The sequence below is a fragment of the Artemia franciscana genome, chromosome 7 (assembly GCF_032884065.1).
Source record: "Artemia franciscana chromosome 7, ASM3288406v1, whole genome shotgun sequence".
Classification (NCBI taxonomy): Eukaryota; Metazoa; Arthropoda; class Branchiopoda; order Anostraca; family Artemiidae; genus Artemia; species Artemia franciscana.
In genome coordinates this window covers 34,298,289-34,319,015 of record NC_088869.1, presented here as the reverse complement: position 1 = coordinate 34,319,015, position 20,727 = coordinate 34,298,289, and the positions used below count along the sequence as shown (strand labels likewise).

The 20,727-nt window shown below is 35.0% G+C and overlaps 1 protein-coding gene across 1 annotated transcript in view; it reads left to right on the top strand.

The window, feature by feature from the left end:
* The window catches only part of LOC136029195 (neural cell adhesion molecule 2-like), a gene marked incomplete in the record, with an annotated part of 281,406 nt that overhangs the window by 41,680 nt on the left and 218,999 nt on the right, over positions 1–20,727 (top strand). The window contains 1 exon segment of the mRNA XM_065707337.1: positions 11,380–11,570. Within this exon segment, the coding sequence (XP_065563409.1) occupies positions 11,380–11,570 (191 nt within the window).

Below are 20,727 nucleotides of genomic sequence, written 5' to 3'. Positions count from 1 at the left end.
GCGAGAATTACAAGCAACAGTGGGAATAAGAACAAATTAAAAATAAAAGTGACGAAGAAAAACATATTGCGCTAAAAGAACAACGCCATTGCAATCTTTGATGCCTACAAACTGTGGTGCAAAACCCATTAAAAACCTACAAAGATGCAATAAACTATGCAAGTGTTAATTACAAGCGATTGGTACCCTTCAACATTGTGTTGCTGCCAACTGGGTCGAATTGCATTGCCTCCTTTACGGTTTCCAAATAAATTGGTTTGGTCTGTTATAAGGCATCAGTTGCCTTCTAAAGAGTCCCACAAGCAAAGAGGAAAAAAGCTCATGTTTTTCTTTAGCTTCATTCAACGTAAATGATAATCAAGCGATCAATAGGCACAATACTTTCAGCTTCAAAATAGCTGGATAAATTTATCATAAACTCAATTTAGTGACGCATCCATCACTGATCCCTGACCGGGGCGTCATTTCGGGAGGGGGGCAAGGGGGCAGTTGCCCCCCAATAGTTTGGAGAAAATAACTATTACATAGCCAATGCCCCTTGACTATCAAGATATGGATAATCTGAAAAATAAAGAGCTATAATAAAAAAAAAAGTTGAAATAAATTCATAATTTCCCAACGTAAAACCAGCACAAACCACCATCAATAAATAAATGAAATAAAAAAATGAACAGAAATTACAACAAATAACCGAGTTGACCTCTAAGTAATCAGGTAGCAAGATGAGTTGTGTTGATAACCCCTATGTCTTCTAAGGACCAGAACTTAACTTGCACTTTGAGCTACTCAGACGAATAGTAACCAACACTTTAAAAACGGAATTTTAATAACAATAAATACATCGAAAGAACTGGATTTTCAAGTTGATTCAAAGTATATAAAGTTTATTAAGTTTAAGGTTACTCATCAAAAAGTATAGTTTTTTTTAGCACTTTTATAAAAGCGTCTTATTGTTCTAATTAAATGGCCCTTATGTTTCAGGACTCATTCTTAAAGAATTGGAACAAAATTCAAACTTTAGCGTAAAAAGCAAGGTGTTGCAGAGGGAGTAACGCCCTTCATATACGTAATAATTTCTGTTCGTTCTAAGTGATAATGCTGCTCCTTACTTTCAGTTGAAAAAACTTGTTTTTATTATAATGCCAGGAAATCTGGCCCCACCTCCACGGAGAAACCCCTTCCAACGAAAAAGCTCTCTAGATTATTCAATCCCGGTGAAAATTTACCCTGGGAAATTATTTTTAACCACCCAACGCGTAAAATTGAGACAGAAAAGAGAAAACAAGACATATATAAAATTTTTTTTTATAAGAATTCTGGGCTCACAAGTTAGCTCTCTGGAAACTTCCTTCCCTATGGAAAATTGTCCCGTTGGAAAATCCATGGCAGAGAATTTGTCTCCCAACCCACCCAAATATGTATGCATGCATCACAATAACGAATACTATACAAATACTTAAAAACCTTTCCCCTTGGGCTCTAGGGAAGGGTCATGTTATGCCCAAATGCATGGTTATTGGAACTTTCAAACTCAAAAGTTTGATCAGACGATTTTGCGAAAAGAGAGACGGGGAGGAGGCCTAGTGGCCCTCTAATTTTTAAGTCACTTAAAAACGGCACTAGAACCTTTAGTTACAGTTCTATGGACCTCTCCCGATATTCTAGGACCACTGGCTCGATACAATCACACCTGAAAAAAATTCTGGCAAATTACCGCAATGTATAATTTCCCCTGACAAGTTATCTCCCTGGAAACTTACCTCCCTATGGAAAATTCTCCCGTTGGAAAACCCCTGGCAGAGAATTTGTCTCCCAACCAACCTGAATATGTATGCATGCATCACAACAACGAATACTATACCCAAATGCATAGTTATTGGACCTTTCAACTATGATGAAGAAAATAGCTATCTAAAAATTTTGATCAGACGATTTTGCGAAAAGAGAGACGGTGAGGAGGCTTAGGGGCCCTCCAATTTTTTAGTCACTTAAAAAGACACCAGAAGCCTTAGTTACAGTTCTATGGACCCTCTCCCAATATTCTAGGACCACTGCCTCGGTACAATCACACCTGAAAAAAAAAAGAAATAAACATACATCCCTGATCTTTATTCTGGCAAAAAATATAAAATTCCACATTTTTCCAGATAGGAGCTTGAAACCTATACAGCAGATAAACCCCTCTGATATGCTAGATCTGATGGTGTGATTTTCATTAAGATCACTTGCGATTTATGGGTGTTTCCTCCTTTTTTGAAAAATCAGGAAATAATCTCAGGGTCGTAACCTTTGACAGGTAAGACTAAACTTAATGAAATTCGAATTTTTGTAATAAGCACAAAAAGCTAATTCTTTTCATAGGTCTATTTATATCAAAATTCCGTTTTTTAGATTTTCGGTTACTATTGAGCTGGGTCGCTCCTTACTAACAGTTTGTTGCCATGAACTGTTTGAACCACAATATAATTTGCACTTTGAGCGACTCAGCCGAATACCGAAACTCTAAAAAATAGAATTTTGATAACAACAGATATAAAAAAATGGCTTTTTAGGTTGATTCCAATTACATAATGTTCATTAAGTTTAATGTTGCCTCAATAGAAACATAATTTACCTATTTTAGACTCTAGTATACCACTTGTGAGCTGATGGTTGTGTCTCGGTTTGACTGAATCTCGATAAACTCCCGCTTCACATTTCTCTAACTCTAAACGAATTTGATTCATCTCTCAGACTTTAGTAAAAACCTAATTCATTTATTTCCAACTCTATTATACCACCTGTGAGCTTATAGCAGTTGTGTGTTTGACTGATTATTAATAAATTTCCACTTTATATAGTTCTAACCCTAAAAGAATTAAATTCACCTCTCTCAGATTCTGTTAAAAACCTAATGCATCTATTTTAGTCTTTAGTATAGCATTTGTGACCTGATATCAGTGTCTGTTTTTGACTGATCTTGATAAATTCCCACTTCATGTGTATCTAACTTTAAAAACAATTCGATTCTTCCCTCAAAGACTTTGGTAGAAACCCAATTCACCTATTTCAGACTCTAGTATATTACTTGTGAGCTGATAGTAGTGTATGTGATTGACGGAATCTTGATAAAATCCCACTTAACATGTCTTTTACTGTAAAACGAATGCAACTCATCTCTTTCACACTTTGGTCAAAAACTTATTTCACCTATTTCAGACTCAAGCTTGCCCCTTTTTGGTTGGTAGTAGTGTGTGTGAGCGACTAAATATTGGTAAATTCCCACTTCATATGTTGTTAACACTAAGAATAATTCGATTCATCTCTCTAAGAATTTGGAAAAAAACCTAATTAATCCATTTCAGACTCTAGTATACCGCTCATGAGCTGATAGTAGTGTCTGTGTTTGACTGAACCTTACTAAATTCCCAATTCATATGTCTCTAACCCCAAAAAGAACTTAATTCATCACTTTCAAATTTTTAATGAAAACCTAATTCATTTATTACAGTGTCTAATATACCCCTTGCGAGCTGATAGTAGTGTCTGTGTTAGACTGAATCTTGACAAATTCCAACTTCATATGTCTCTAACTCTAAAAAGAATTCGAGTCATCTCTCTCAGACTATGGTTAAAAACTGATTCACCTATTTCAGACTCTAGTATACTACTTATGAGCTGATAGTAGTGTCTGTATTTGACTTAATTTTAATAAATTCCCACTCCGTATATTTTTTACTCTAAAACGCATCCGATTAATCTCTCACAGATTTTGGTAAAAACCTAATTTACCTATTTTGGATTCTATTATACCACTTGTGAGATGGTAGTTGTGTCTTTATTTGACTGAATCTTGATAAATTCCTATTTCATATATCTCTAACTCGAAAAAGAATCCAATTCATCCCTCTCAGACTCTGGTGAAAACCTAATTCATCTATTTTAGACTGTAGTAGAACACTTTTGAGGTGATAGCTGTGTCCTGTTTGACTTAATCTTGATATTTTCCCACTTCCTATGTCTCTTACTTGAAAAAAATTCGATTTATCTTTCTAAGACTGTGGTAAAAAACTAAATCACCTATCTCAGACTCTAGTATACCACTTCTGATCCGACAGTATTGTCTGTGCTTGACTTCCGACTTGATATGTCTCTTACTCTAAAAAAATCCGATTCATTTTTTGTCTGAATCCTGATGAATTCGCACTTCATATGTTTCTAACTCTAAGAGAATTCAACTTATCTCTGTCAATCTTTGGCGATACCCAGATCCGTTAATTTCAAACTCTAGTAAACCAATTGTGAGCTGATATTAGTGTCTATGTTGACTGATAAATTCCCACGTCATGTGTCTCTAACTCTAAAAAGAATTTGATCCATCTTTCTCAGATTTTTGTTAAAACCTAATTCGCCTATTTCAGACTCTAGTGTAACTCTTATAAGCTGGTAATAGTTTCTGTATTTGTCTGAATTTGTAAAATTCCTACTTGATATGTCTCTAAGTTTAAAAGGACTTGAATTCACCTCTCTCAGATTTTGGTAAATACCTAATTCGCCTATTTCAGACTCTAATATACTACTTGTGAGCTAATAGTAGTGCCTGGTTTTGCCTGAAACTTGATAAATGCCTATTTCATATGTCTCTAACTCTAAAATAAATTCGATTCGTCTCTCTCGGATATTGGTAAAAACCTAATTCACCTATTTCTAACTCTAGTATATCACTTGTGAGCTGATATTGATGTCTGTGTTTGACTAAATCTTAAAAAATCCCCACTTAATATGTAAGACTTTGGTAAAACCCTACTATGCCTTTTTTGAGCCAAGAGTAGAGTCTGTGTTTGACTGAATCTTGATAAATTTCCTCTTCTTATGGTTGTAACTCTAAAAAACAATTCAATTCATATCTCTCAGACTTCAATAAAAATATAATTTACCTATTTCAGACTCTAGTATAACACTTGTGTGCTGGTATTAGTGTCTGTGTTTGACTGAGTCTTGAAAGACTCCTACTTCATGTGTCTTCAAGTTCAAATTTAATTCTATTCATCTCTCTCAAATTCTGGTAGAAATTTTGGTAGAAACTTGATAAATTTCCATTCCGTATGTCTCTAACTCTAAACTAAATTCTAATCATTTCTTTCAGACTTTGATAAAAACGTTATTCGTCAATTTTAGACTCTAGTATTACACTTCTGACCTGGAATTAGTTTCTGTGTTTGACTTAATTTTTAGAAATTCCCACTTAATATGTCTCTCACTCTAAAGCGAATCTGATTTATCTCTCCCAGACAATGGTAAAAACCTAACTCACCTATTTTAGATTCGAGTATACCACCTTTGAGCTGGTTTCAGTATCGGTGTTTGACTGAATCCTGATAAATTCCTGCTTTATATTTCTATAATTTCAAAGAGAATCCGATTCATATCCCTCAGACTTTGGTAAAAACCTAATTTATCTATTTCACACTCTAGTATACAATTTTTAAACTGATAATAGTGTCTTTGTTTGAGTAAGTCTCGACGAATTCCCACTTCATATGTCTCAAGGTCTAAAAAGAATTCCATTCAAATCTCTTAGACTAAGGCAAGAAACTAGTTAACCTATTTTAGACTATAGTATACCACTTTTGAACTGATAGCAGTGTCTTGACTCAATCTTGACAAATTCCCATTTCATATATCTCTAACTCTAGAAAAAACCCGATTTATCTTTTTCATACTTCGATAAAAAAAAAATGATTCACTTATTTCAGACCCTGCTTGACTGGTGTTTGACTGAATCTTGACGGTTCAAACGGTACTTGACAGAATCCTCATAAATTCCTACTTCAGGTATCTCTAACTTAAAAAAAAAATCTGATTCATTTCTTGTCTGGATCTAGATAATTCCAACTTAGTGTGTTTCTAACTCTAAAAAGAATTAAATTAATCTATCGCAACCTGTGATAAAACCCTCATTCATCTATTTCAGACTCTAGTTAACCACTTAAGAACTGATAGTAGTGTCTGTTTTTTACTGCAGCCTGATAAATTCCCATTTCATGTGTCTCTAACTGCAAAAAGAATATCATTCACTTCTCTGACTCTGGTAAAAACCTAATTCTTCTATTTCAGACTCGATTATACCACTTGTGAGCTCAAAGTAGTGTCTGTGTTTGGCCTAATTTTGATAAATTCCCCACTTCATACGTTTCTAACACTGCAAAAAACTCGATTCATCTTTCTCAGACTTTGGTTAAGACCTAATTCATTTATTTCAGATTCTAGTATACCATGTGAGCTCATAATAGTGTCTGTGTTTGACTGAATCCTGATAAAATCGCCACTTCATACATTTCAAACTCTATAAAGAATTTGATTCAATTCTCAGACTTTGGTAAAAACACAATTCATCTATGTTAGACTCTAGTATACTCATTGTGAGCTATTAATAGTGTCTGCGTTTGACTGAATCTTAATAAATTCCCATTTCATATGTCTTTAACTCTAAAAAGGATTCAATTCATCTCTTTTAGACTATGGTAAAAACCAACTTCACGTACTTCAGACTCTAGTATACCACTTGTGAGATGGTAGTAGTGTCTGTGTTTGAATGAATGTTGATAAATTCCTTCCTCATATGTACCTAATTCCAAAAAGAATCCATTTTTAGCTTTTAATTTTTAGCAAAAACCTAATTTACCTATTTCAAACTCTAATATACCGCTTGTGAGCTGTTAGTAGTGTCTTTGTTAGACTGAATTTTGATAAATTCCCACTTTATATGTCTCTAACTTGAAAAAAAATTCGATTCATCCGTCTCAGATTTTAGTAAGAACCTAATTCACCTATTTCAGACTCTAATAAATCACTTTTGAGCTGATGTTAGTCTCTGTGTTTGACTTAATTTTGTTAAATTTCCACTTCATGGTACTTTTGCTCTAAAAAGAATCCGATTCCTCTTTCAGACATTGGCAAAAACCTAATTCAACTACTAATGTTTATTTACATTAATACTTTCTTTGCTTTGATACTTTATTAGTTCGATATTGTTGCTTTGATACTAGTTTTGATGGTTTGATGAAACTTTGATGTAAAAAAAAGAAAAAAATGATTTTAAAATATGAAATGTTGAAAATTTGAAACTTCGGAAATAAAAAACGAATAGAAGTTAATTAAAAAAATATTTCCGAAAAGACATTTTTCAAAGAAAAGTAAAGGCCATATTAAACCTAAGATCAGCAGAAATAAAAACCTACAATAATTCAAACTAAAAATGACCAAAAATTACTATTAAAGAATAAATGAAGCCATAGAGGAACAGAAGTTAAATAAACAATTATAAAAGAGGAATATACAAAATGTACCGATATAAATGAATAAAAAAAATCTCAAAACGAATTAACTTAAATTGAATATGCAAAATAAATTTTAAAAGAAATGATGATCTTTTGCTATTTAAGAAGAAATGAAACCCAAAACCAACAAAAGTTAAATGAATAATCACAGCAAACAAACATACAACAGGTACTAACATCAATGAATAAAAATCCTTAAAATGAGCAAAGCTTAAATTGAACCTGCAAGTCAAGCTGAAAAAAAAAATCACTACAAACAATAGTTTGGCTAACATACTCTTCCCTAAATGTAAAAGTCCAAAGCCTACTTTGTTTTGTTTTTTTCAAAGTGAACAACATAAAATTACCCGAAGAGTACCAGTTCGTCTTGTACGTAATAATTTAGGTCGTTTTTGCTTTTAGAGCTTGGATTTATCCCAAAAATTTAATTTTAGGAAAGAAGACTGTCTAGACTATAATACCTATCAAACAGTTCGTGGTAACGAACTGTAGTAAGAACGTGGTAACGAACTGCTTTCCATATTTCTCTGTTATAGTTTCCATAATTTTGTTTCTAAAGTATTATATTTTCATCATATATTGGTATATTTCACTATGATAACCTACATCGAAACCAGTTCTACTTAGATTAAATAAAAAAACAAGTTTTTTTAAATGAAAGTAAGGAGCAACATTAAAACTTAAAACAAACAGAAATTACTCCGTATATGAAAGGGGCTTTTCCTCCTCAACGCCCCGCTCTTTACGCTAAAGTTTGACTCTTTCTATTAACTCTATTTTCAAAACAGCAAGAAACTTTAGCGTAAAGAGCGGGGCGCTGAGGGGGAAAACCCCTTGCATATATGGAGTAATTTCTGTTCGTTTTAAGTTTTAATGTTGCTCCTTACTTTCATTTAAAAAAACTTATTTTTTTTATTTAATTTCTGGGCGTTTTGAATTAATGCATGTTTTGATCTTGGCTCTCGCACATAAATAATTAAAACGAAATTTGCATATTCATTAATTGCAATTAATCGGAAAATTTTGAGAAAAAAGAGCGAGGGAGGAGGCCTAGTTGCCCTCCAAGTTTTTGATTACTTAAAAAAGCAACTAGAACTTTTAATTTTTTACAAACGTTTTCATTGGTAAAAAATATACGTAACTTACGAATTAACTTACGTAACGACCTTTTATATTCGTATGTTTTTATTGCGTATATGAGTGGGGTAAACCCTCGTCGATACCTCGTTCTCTACACTGAAGCTTAGATTTTGTCCCAATTCCTTTTAGAATGACCTCTGAATCACAAAGGCCGTAGAATAAATAGTTGAAATTACTAAAAATACGTTAGCGTAAAGAGTGAGGTATAACGAGGAGGTAAACCCCTCATATGCATAATAATTTTTGTTCGTTTTAAGTTTTAATGCTGCTCCTTATTTTGAGTAGAAAAAACTTTTCATATTTATTTTTTCATTGCTTTTTCACATAATGCTAGAAAATCCTGCCTTTCATTGAAATTCTCTTCCCCCATGAGAAGCTTCTTCATGGAAATATACTCCCACGTAACCCCACCACCCTACGCAGTGGGAGGGACTGCGTAACCCGCAGTCCCTCCCACTGGGACTGCGGGGGAGTAAGTCGTCCCTAAAGACATAGTTATTAGGTTTTTCGACTTTGGTAAATAAAATGGCTATCTCAGAATTTTGATCTGGTGACTTTTGGGAAAAATGAGCGTGGGAGGGGGCCTAAGTACTCTCCAATTTTTTGGTCACTTAAAAAGGGCACTAGAACTTTTATTTTCAGTTAGAATGAGCCCTCTCGCGACATTCTAGGACCAATCAGTCGATACGATCACCCCTGGGAAAAAAACAAAACAAAAAAACAAACAAACAAATAAACACGCATCCGTGATCTGTCTTCTGGCAAAAAACGCGAAATTCCACATTTTTGTAGGTAGGAGCTTGAAACTACTGCAATAAGGTTCTCGGATACGCTGAATTTGATGGTGTGATTTTCGTTAAGATTGTATGACTTTTAGGGGGTGTTTCCCCCTATTTTCTAAAATGAGGCAAATTTTCTCAGGCTCGTAACTTTTGATGGGTATAACTGATCTTGATGAAACTTATATATTTAAAATCAGTATTAAAATGCGATTCTTTTGATGTAACTATTGGTAAGTCGCTCCTTACTACAGTTCGTTACCACGAATGTTTGATCAAGAATTTGAGCATGATCGCTATAAAAAAAAGTTAGTGGTAGTGAACTGTGGTAAGGAGCGACCCGGCTCAATAGTAAACGAAACTCTAAAAAACGATATTTTGATACTAAAGGTACATAAAAAAATTGTATTCTTATGCTGATTTTAAATATATGAGTTTCATCAAATTTAGTCTTACTCATCAAAAGTTACGGGCCTGAGAAAATTTGCCGTATTTTGGAAAATAGGGGCAAACGCCCCCTAAGAGTTATATAATCTTGACGAAAATCACACCATCACATTCAGCGTATCAGAGAACCCTAATGTAGAACTTTCAAGATCACGGGTGCGTGTTTATTTGTTTGTTTTGTTTTGTTTTTTTCTTTTTCCCAGGGGTGACCGTATCGACCCAGTGGTCCTAGAATGTTACAAGAGGTCTCATTATAGCGGAAATTAAAAGATCCAGTGCTCTTTTTAAGTGATCAAAAAATAGGAGGGCACCTAGACCCCTCCCACGCTCATTTTTTTCCAAAGTCAACGGGTCAAAATTCTGAGATGGCCATTTTGTTCAGCATAGTCAAAAACACCTAATAACTATGTCTTTGGGGACGATTTACTCCCTCACAGTCCCCGGGGGAGGGGCTAAAATTTACGGATTTAGACCAGTGTTTACATATAGTAATGGTTATTGGGAAGTGTACAGACGTTTTCAGGGGAATTTTTTCTTGGATAAAAAGGGGGTTGAGGGGAGGGGTTTACGTGGGAGTATCTTTCCATGGAGGAGTTTGTCATGAGAGGAGAGAATTTCCATGAAGGGGCGCAGGATTTTCTAATATTGTTTAAAACAAAAAAACAATGAAAAGATAAATATGAAAAAGTTTTTTCAGCTGAATGTAAGGAGCAGCATTAAAACAAAACGGACGGACATTTTTATGCATATGAGGGGTTCATCTCTTCCTAAATCTCTTCTACGGCCTTTGTGATTCAGGGGTCATTCTTAAAGAACTGGGACAAAATTTAAGCTTTAGTTTAAAGAGCAAGATTTTAAAGAGGGGGAAAACTCCCTCATATACGTAATAAAAATATACGAATATAGAAGTTCGTTACGAATTCGCAAGTTACATATATTTTTCATTAATAAAAACGTTCAAAAAAAATTAAAACTTCTAGTTGCCTTTTTAAGTAACCAAAAGATTGAAGGGCAACTAAGCCTCCTCCCCATTCCTTTTTTCTCAAAATCGTCCAATCAAAACTAAGAAAAAGCCATTTAGCGAAAAAAAAAATGCAAATTTTGTTCTAAGTATTCATGTGCGGAGAGCCAAAATTAAAACATGCATTAATTCAAAAACATTCAGAAATAAAAAAAAACAAGTTTTATTAACTGAAAGTAAGGAGCGACATTAAAACTCAAAAAGAACAGAAATTACTCCGTATAGGAAAGGGGCCATTCCCTCCTCAACGCCCCTCTCTTTACGCTACAGTTTTTCACTGTTTTAAAAAGTAGATTTGAGGGAAATATTTTTTTTTTTATTTAATTGCAGACAGGCAATTCATCCTTTCAAAGTTGAAGCATAAAGTCTCCATTTGAACGGTCGGGGCACCTTCAGAAAACATGCAATACCCACTAAACTATTTTCACACAACTTGATTATTCAGAAGAATTATTGCAAGAATCTTGGTGTTTTCTAAGGGGGAGGAGGTAAGAGGAAGAGAAAGGGGAGGGGCAATATCAGTAAAAAACCAAGAAAATATTTGAAATATATAGGAAAATTAAAAAAAAGATGATCTCAAGGATCCTCACATTCTTGAAAAGAGAAGCCACGCCAAAATTTTGTTCTGTAAACTATCTCACCTCCTAAAACTAGTTACTATTTACTTTTCTAGTATTGACTTACGTGGACCAAAGCCTACTCAGCATTTTAATAAGCCCGAATATGCGTCTCGGATTCAGTTTGTGAGACCTGGAACTATCATAGTGAATGGGCTGAGTATAGCTGATACTGGAATTTATCGGTGTAGAGTTGAGTATCCTAGATCACCAACAAAACATTTGAGACACAAGTTAAAAGTAATTGGTAAGTTTCGTTATTTGGATTCTAGACAGTATATATATATATATATATATATATATATATATATATATATATATATATATATATATATATATATATATATATATATATATATATATATATATATTTATATATATATATATACATATATATATATATTATACATATATATATATATATATATATATATATATATATATATATATATATATATATATATATATATATATATATATATATATATATATATATATGTGTGTGTGTGTGTGTGTATATATATATGCCAGAAATATCAATATGCCGGCAAAGCAAAACAAAAAAACAAAACAAAAAATGATATAGCTGATTTCGAGCCCGGGCCCAGTACAGCTACGAGGAACGCTTGCGTATATAGATTCTCGTGTCGCTTGTCTTCTAATCGCTGACAATGTGAGCCTCTTCTTGATGTGATGGTGCACGATAGATTCGGTACAGCCACCTTGGTACTATGTCATTTCACTTGTTGATAGATAAGTCTATCGTCCACCTGTCCATATGTCATTTCTAGGGCAGGACTAAGGTATATAGTCATAGAACTAAGGGATGAAAGATTGGGCTGATTTTGGGTTGAAGCGTGACGGGCAATGTCCACTGGACTTGTTCGCAAAACCTATGACTGAATTTGCTTGGACTCACAGGCGAATAAGTATGTTCTAATTTTGTTGTCGCTTGTCTTCTAACAGCACAATTCTTTGTCATCACTTCATTTTTGAGATGTTCTAATATTCACTTTCTTGCTATCGCTTGTAATTCCTCCTGATCTTCTAACCGCACCTTTTTTTTGCTCTTCACTTTTGTTTTTGGCCCATTGTAATTGTCACTGACGCAAGTATTCTAATTGTATATTTCTTTGTTCTTCAGTTTCATTTATCGTTACTTTGCACATTTTTTTTTTACAATACCCTTTACCTTAGCTGCTCGCACTGGTCCTGAAACATTTGGTGATCCCCCCCCTCAAAAATTAAAGCTCCAAACGAATTTTCTAAAATTCATGATCTATGTAGATCATAATTATATTTGACAAGCTCTGAGTCTCGCTGTCTCGCTGCCGCTTATCTTTTAACCGCATATTTCTTCTAACCAGGTATTTCTTTGTTCTTCACTTTCAATTTTGACTCGTTGTAATTGGCATTGTCGCAAGTAATCTAACGTATATTTCTTTATTCTTTATTGTCTAGGTTATTCATTTGTCCTAGTTTGAAACTGTTGAAAACGCCTATTGCAAAAAGAATCATTAAACTTGGTATTTTATACTTAGCTATGTTTCTTGTGTAATTTTGCTTACAAAATAGACACTAAAAATGTTACAACCAATGCTGAGGCAAATATGAAATATGTATATTCTCGACATGTGCTCATAAATGGGATTTTCTTTCAAAATTAAGGCTTTTAACGAATTTCCTCAAACTCGTGACCAATATAGATCGTTCTTTATGCTACAGAATCTGAGGATGCCAATTTTCAAAAAAAAAAAAATATGGAGCCGAAATTTGCTGTTAGAAGGCCTACGACGACGAGCAATATCAGTCAAATACGATACAAAGACACACAAAATTATGAATGCTGACAATGTGAGCCTCTCGTTGATGTGATGGCACACCATAGATTTGGTACAACCACCTTGGTACAAATACAAATTCTTCCTTAAAGTTGTAACCTTTTTAGACCGTTTTTGTATAATTGATTAATTTGTATAATTATACAGTTATGATAAAGGACTTGGACAAAAAACAGCTAAGACAAAGAGCATGGAACAAGCGATCTTAAGACAAATGAGAATGTTGCCCAATGAAATCTGCGGTTAGAAAATGTTTGACAACTAGCCTCACAAAAAAGCACAAATGAAAATGATGGACAACGAAATTTACGGTTAGAAGACAAGCAACAGCGAGGATCACATCGAATCGTAAACGAAAATAACAAACAAAGAAAGAGAATCAGAACGAATCGCAAATGAAAACCTGAATTATGTAACAAATAATCAAAGCAAAAATAATTGCTGCTGAAAAATTTGGAAAGGAACTTTATAATAGACTGCGTCAAGAAGACAAGCGAAAACAAGAATCACATAATGCACAAGCCTGTGGCTTACCGAGTACCAAAGACCGAGTGAATTTTGGTCTCCTGATACTCGGCATGTTATTTTCTAATCATTTATAAACATAATCCAAGAAACTCTGGCGAGAATTCTGTTACCGCTTCCCTTTAATGCGTCAAAGAATCATCCATTCTATAGAGTTTATTTTCTTCTTTGACTCGTTGTGATTCTCACTATTACTTCCCTTCTGACCACAGATTTCATTTACGATTCGATATGATCATCCCTTTCATTTTTCCCCTAACCGCATATTTAGTTGTCCTATATTTTCATTTGAAATTCTTAGTGATGCTTACTTTAGATTTCATTACAATAGAAATTACATGAGAAATTACATAAGAAATGAATCAGAATTCATTACATCAGAAAATTATTCCATGCTGTTTGCTTTACCTGTTCAGATTTACTCGGTATTATTTTCAAGAAAAAAAATATACGATCATACAAACATAATTAAATACAAAATTGCTCGTTTAAAGGGAGTATATATATTCGTTATTCTTTAGTCTTAAGTCGTGAGGTGTCAAGTAAGCAATTTCGATCTAGTTAAAAAATTCTGGCACGAATTCAATCCTTCCTGCTAATACATCCAAGAATCATGCATTTTATAGGATTATAATTTTATAGGATGATTACCAATCCCTCCAAAGCATATACGACCACCCTTTCAATAATAACCTTATATGCCCCCAGGACATAACTTAACACTCTTGCCCTGAGAGCTGTAGGGGGGGAGTGGGTTGTCTTCCTCGGAGACAAAATTTTATGACCTTTCAACTACGATGAATAAAATTGTTATCTCCAAATTTTGATTGGAGTTGTTATGGGAAATACTGAACGTGGAGGGAGGGAGGACTGTGTGCTCTCAAATCTAATTGACTTTTAAAAAGGACACTATAACTTCCTATTTCAAATCGAATGAGCTCCATCTCAAGTTTATACGACCGTCCATTCCATAAAAATCCTATATGCCCTCATGCTATTACTTACAGCCCTATCCCCTGGGCACCGGGGGTTTTTTCAACCCTTGAGGCATTATTATAAGCTTTTTTGACTATTTTGAACAAAAACACTATCTCAGAATACGAATTTCAATCAGATACGCTTGGTTAAAAGAGGGGTTGACAGGAAGAGGGGAAGGGCTAAATACCCTTCATCATTTTTGAAACTTAAAAAGAAACTAGAACTTCCAACTTTCAACCAAATGAACCTCTTCTAAAGTTAAACAGCCGTCCCTTCATAAGAACTTTAAACGACCCCGGCATAATTTACAGCTCTTGCCCCTAGGCTCTGGTGGTTTTTACCGATACCAAAAGCCTTTTTATATGATCTTTGGATTATTTTGAATAAAATTCGATGTATTTCGGGAAAATACAACGTGTTGTGGGGGGGGGGAGGAGGAGCTGCCTTCTGATGACTTTGACTCTTAAAAAGGGCACTATGATTTAAAATTACCTCATTGTGCGTTTCCACACAGTACACCTTCAGACCTGCAAGCACACCTTGCAAAAAACACACCTGCAAGCACACCAAATAATTTATTTGGGGACTGACGCTTCACTACCTCCAGGAAATAAGGCTCATTCCAGTTGGTGTAGTCTTTTGGATAGCTAGTGTGCTCACCATTTTCCAAATCTTCTAATAAATTTTCAGTTTTAACTTCTAACAAAAGCGAATCGGTATCCCTGTAATAAACTTGAACTTGTCCCTCCCCCGGCCATTGGAGCTTAAAAATATTGTAATATAATTCCAACATGAGTTTTTTGGAGATCTCTAAAATGGCACTTCTAGCCGCAACATTTTTATTCAGTGCTACGCTTCTTTTTTCTATGTAATTTTGGATGTAATATGTAGTATTGGAGACTATGATCATGAGAAAATCGGATCGGCAATGATTTTAGCATATTTTTTGGGGGTCGGTCACAACGTCAAAATGACTTCTATGGTGCACACATCTTACTGAAGGCTAAATCTAAAATGAATTTAAACATCTCTTTTTCAACCTTCGTGTTTGCCTCAGAATGTTTAATGACTAAGGTGCTAATAAACGTCTTCGTATATGGCTTCTGATTGAACTGGAGGGGTCAGTGAATCATTGTGACCTTGAAGCAGTTGGCCAGCATCTACCGAAAAAGAAAGTGGTGTACAACAATAATCTGTTTTGGATGAAGGTCAGCTGTCAGCCTTTGTTTTGAAGATGTCCAGTGCATACTACCATCCTTTACTAAAGAAATATTATAGGGACTCAGTGAATCCCTAGGCACCAGTCTGTTTATGCAAGGGAAAACCAATACTTTTACAGAATCATGAAGCTTTACTAGTATTTCACCATCAATTCCGAAAAGTCATTCGCGAGGTCCATTCTTCTCAGCAGTGGAAATGTTGGAAAACTTGAATCGCAAGGATTGTCTAGCCATTTGTAATTTCCATACGGTAAAGAGTAGTGAGACATAGTGAAACGACATCCGGCTTTTCAACAGTGCGTTGTCTAATCGGGTCAGTTTCGAAGATACAATCTCTTGGAAGAAAGACCCTCTCCACTTGGATCTTTCAACAAATAAGTGTTATACAAATAATTTTAAGTGTCATACAAATCGAAGATTAGCCCCTTCTTCTCTTTATTGATTTTAAGAATTAAATTCATCACCAGATGAGGAAAAATAATAGCCGAAATCCAACCCAAGTTCCTTATAGATTTTATTCGTTTGTTACAGACAATATCCAACAACGTTAATACATCACTTACCAGGTACATTTTACAATAATCCTCCCCATTTACACCCCCTCCCTTGGCATAAACTCATAGCAAATCACAGTTAGCGATGGTGCATTGAGGACCGTGAAGTAAATCCTAAAATGCTCATAATTGCAGCTTTGGTGGCCTTTTTCTCAAGTAGCCTCGAGGTGGAGTTGTAGTACTCATAGGGTCCGTGCCGATACTTGTCAATAAATCATACATTTTATCATCTGGAAAGCTGTATTTAAGGAGGGATAAGCTACGTGTTACCATTTCCAGTTGTTTTCCATTTGAATTGTAAGAGAAGTAACTTCTCATATGATTCGGGTTTCACATTATATGAAAAAGAACCATCTACCCATACGCTACCTAGAGCTTCACCTTTCTGCAATCTTTCCAACACTGGTAATATGAATTTCAAATAATAGTTGGAATTGTACATGTAAATCGGCAGAAAATATTGTATGTGCCAGACCACGAAAACTAATCCCCTTGATAAAATTGGATAGTTTAAATGATCGTAGTCGTGGACTGGCATTCCCCACTACCCTCAACAAATTTTTATTGCAAACCCAGCACATTCCTTTATTTTTATAGCCAACTCGTCCTCTGATGATAGAGTTATTGGATAATTTATATTGCACAGCAGTCAAATTGACTTATTGGCAGTTCTAATTAGTGCAACCATAGCTGCACCTCCATAATCTTCCCCTCCCAATGTTTCAAATACCTCGAACAATTGCATGGTTTTACGAGCATATATTTGCGCACGGGTAAAAGTGAGTGCAATGGGATCGTGCTCCTTAACACGATTAGAGTTCGAAAAATCGTACACGTTCATGAATTTGACTTCGATGTCTAATCTCTAATAATTCGATGTCCTCTCTGCCAGAGCAAATTATTTAAATTCTTAAAACGTAGGATGGCAAGGTCTCTGGAGCCTATCTCCACAGACAGGTACACATGACGCTTATAATGCCTAAAGTGGTGCTTTAATTTGAATTCAGTACGGAATCTAGAAATACTCATTGGACAATCGTAGAATTCACCCAATGCCCCTTTCTATCCTCGAATAAAACCCAACTACTATATGTAATTTGAAAGAAATATCAAATTGAATTGGGCTCCGTGGCAGGCTCGTAAGAAAGCCATTCTCAGCGTTTCACCAGTTAAATGGACGGAGCCATCAATGAATATTACCCCCTTTTATTTTTACGTTGTCCGTCTTCAGATTCTGTATCACACTGTAACACCCATTTTGTAACAATGTTTTGTGAAAAATTTTGTTTACACTGTAACAGTGTGACGCCAATTCTAAAATGTTTGATAGCCCTCTCAAAATATCTATTCGCTAGGTTTTACAGGATATTGCCCCTTTAAACAGTTAAAATCTACTTTAGAAAACTCTACCCTCCACCCACCCCTTTTAAAAATCAAACCCACAAAATTTGTGTTATTAATACGATTTTAATTCCAGGGTTTTCGAGGTGCAACATGGACCCCCGTAGTTGGACCACTGAAGCCCCGTATCGAAATGAAAGTGTTGTATGCCTCTTTAGCCCTCTAAATTCTCACTATATCTAACACCCCCTTCCCCGTCCTGCCTCTTAAAACAAATTTCTTTTTAAATTTTGTTACATTAACATCTAAATTTTCTAAATATAATACCACTGAATTGCTTCCTTTTAATTATAAATTTCAACCTTATTAAAAATACTACCCATCCAGTCTGGAAAAAAGCACCGAAAATTCGGCAAGTCCGGATGAAGTGTCTGTATCTCCTTTTCATGTAATGTGAGTACTGCACCACCCAAACTTTTCATTTAAGTTAATTGTTTTGGGCGATTGGTGCTTCTTTTTGTCCCGTCCATCCCCTCCCGAAACTAATTTTCACGAAAGGTCCAAATTTTGCCCACATAGATGGGGACTATGTCAATCTGAAAGGATGCCACCAGCTATAAGTGTACTAAAGGGGTCTACGAACTAAGCCCCAACGACAGAAACATTGCGCGAGGCAGAATAAATTAAATAAAATCCAGGTAATAGAGAAGGACACACTGCTTCCACTCTGTCCTGCTCCTCCCTTATTATGTTCACTGTGTGGGATAGGCACTACGTATTCTAATACCCTATCAACCTTTCATGCTGGCAGTTGTTCAATTATACGGTCAAAATTGCGTTTCGGAGCCAAACACCCTAACAAAAGTGTCTAAATCAATATTAGGGGAAAAGACATTAATAGGGCTCGCCCCCGCACTTAAACCCTCTTCCGGTTCACGTTCCATGAGGCCCGTAGTGAGACAGAGACTGTCACAAAATTATTTCAGTGGCGACAGGATAGGTGTCCCTGTGCCGTAAATGTAGGCCCCCTGAGCAGGTGATAATGTTACTAGGTGAACTTAAAAAAACAGTAGCAACTTGTTACCCCCTTGGAACAATTTTTGAATTTATCCTGGAAAAGAATTAGTTTTAATAGTCTGTAAGTTTATTGACAGATCAAAGTGGCCACTTGGACTTAGAGAGGCCCTGATACTAGCCAAAAGTTCAACGACCAGAATTTATTCCATACATGGGGGGAATAAAGTGACCGTTTGGACATAGAGAGGTCCTACTACTAACTAAAATTTTAACAATCAAATACTTTTCTGTAAATATGGATTATTTCCCTCCTTCCTCCAACCTGACCTTTACACCTTAGGTTTCTATAAAAAGGTCTTTTTAACCCCAAAACAAGGCTCTCTTGAAATTATTAGTCTTAAAATATAATACTTACGGAGGTGGTGCTACTAATGCTTTCCACTTGTGGATCTCCAAATGAATCAACCAGCAGCTGATCAACTCATTCGAAACCATTCTTTGGAATCCGTAAAATGATATCAATTAATTTTCCAGTGAGGCACATATGATTTCATCCTGGAAAAAGAATATTTGGCTGAAAAAGAATATATCATTAACTTGAGGACCAGGGATCTCAAATCACTCAGAACTAACGGACAAGCCCCTCCAATAATTCGGTTATTAAGCTGAAAAGAATGTAAAGTTTAGCTATATCTTTGAGGAGTAATAATAGCAGCAGCATAGAACTAAGGCTCTTGCTGTCCTACTATTTCAGGTTCGTATTCCTTAGGTAAAACATTAAAACAGGTAATGAGCTTTTCGAAACAATATATCTGATATTTAATAGAATTTACACTTGCGAAAGGACTGATATTATTGGTCTTGCCCTGGTTGGTGGGCACAAGAGGTCTTGAAATCCTTCCATCTTCATCGCTAGGCATGAGGGGCTCAAAAGGGGGCGCATTTTTGTGTTGCCTGGGGACTGCAAGTTTCGAAGGGCCAACAACTTCACCATGCATGTGGAAATAAGGTGCAGCAGCATTATCGCCTTGCGAGGTGCCCCCTACATCCAGGGTCAGATCGACTAGACGTGGGACCCGATTAGATTTTTTTGCGGGGCCCAATTTAAATAATAAATTTTCAAGCAAAATTCAAATCCAGCATATAAATAGATAAATAAACAAATATATATATATATATATATATATATATATATATATATATATATATATATATATATATATATATATATATATATATATATATATCTTTAGCATAGCTGTTTGTGTCTTACAATTTTTGTTCCTACTGGTCTGTTGTATTAAGACCTATCCAATAATTTAAGAGATGTTAAAGGTGTTCTTTAACATCTCCATTGGGATTTAAAAACTACATTTGACCATACGAATATGGTTCATAATCACCTTCAGGAGTCTGTGATGGACGTGGCGCTAAATAGATTTGTAATAAAGTTTTCCAGCTATTTTAAAGCTGAAAACATTACAGCTATATTTTTTCGATCATCACGATCTTCACGTTGAGTTAAGCTAAAGCAAAACATGAGTTCCAGTTTTGCATTTGTTTTTTTAACTCTTTAGAGAGCAAGGGATGTCCTATAACGGACATCCCTAAGTAAATCGTCTTTGTTGGCTACTTTCCTGCGGGATTATGAAAGACTACAGTGAATACGTACCTAGTAGAAGGGCCCCAATAACACTTGCAGAGTTTAGGGCATCTTTGCAGGTTAGTACTGAGTTTTATGCCACAATTTATTAGCATCGACAATTTTAATGATGTTACTCTTCTAACATAATATTTTTTTATACTTGTTTTATATAATGGTACACACTTGAAAAATGAAGTAAGGTAAATCCTAATGAAATATACCAACATATAATGAAAAACACAATACTTTAGGATCAAATTTGGGCTTTATATTTCAACATTAG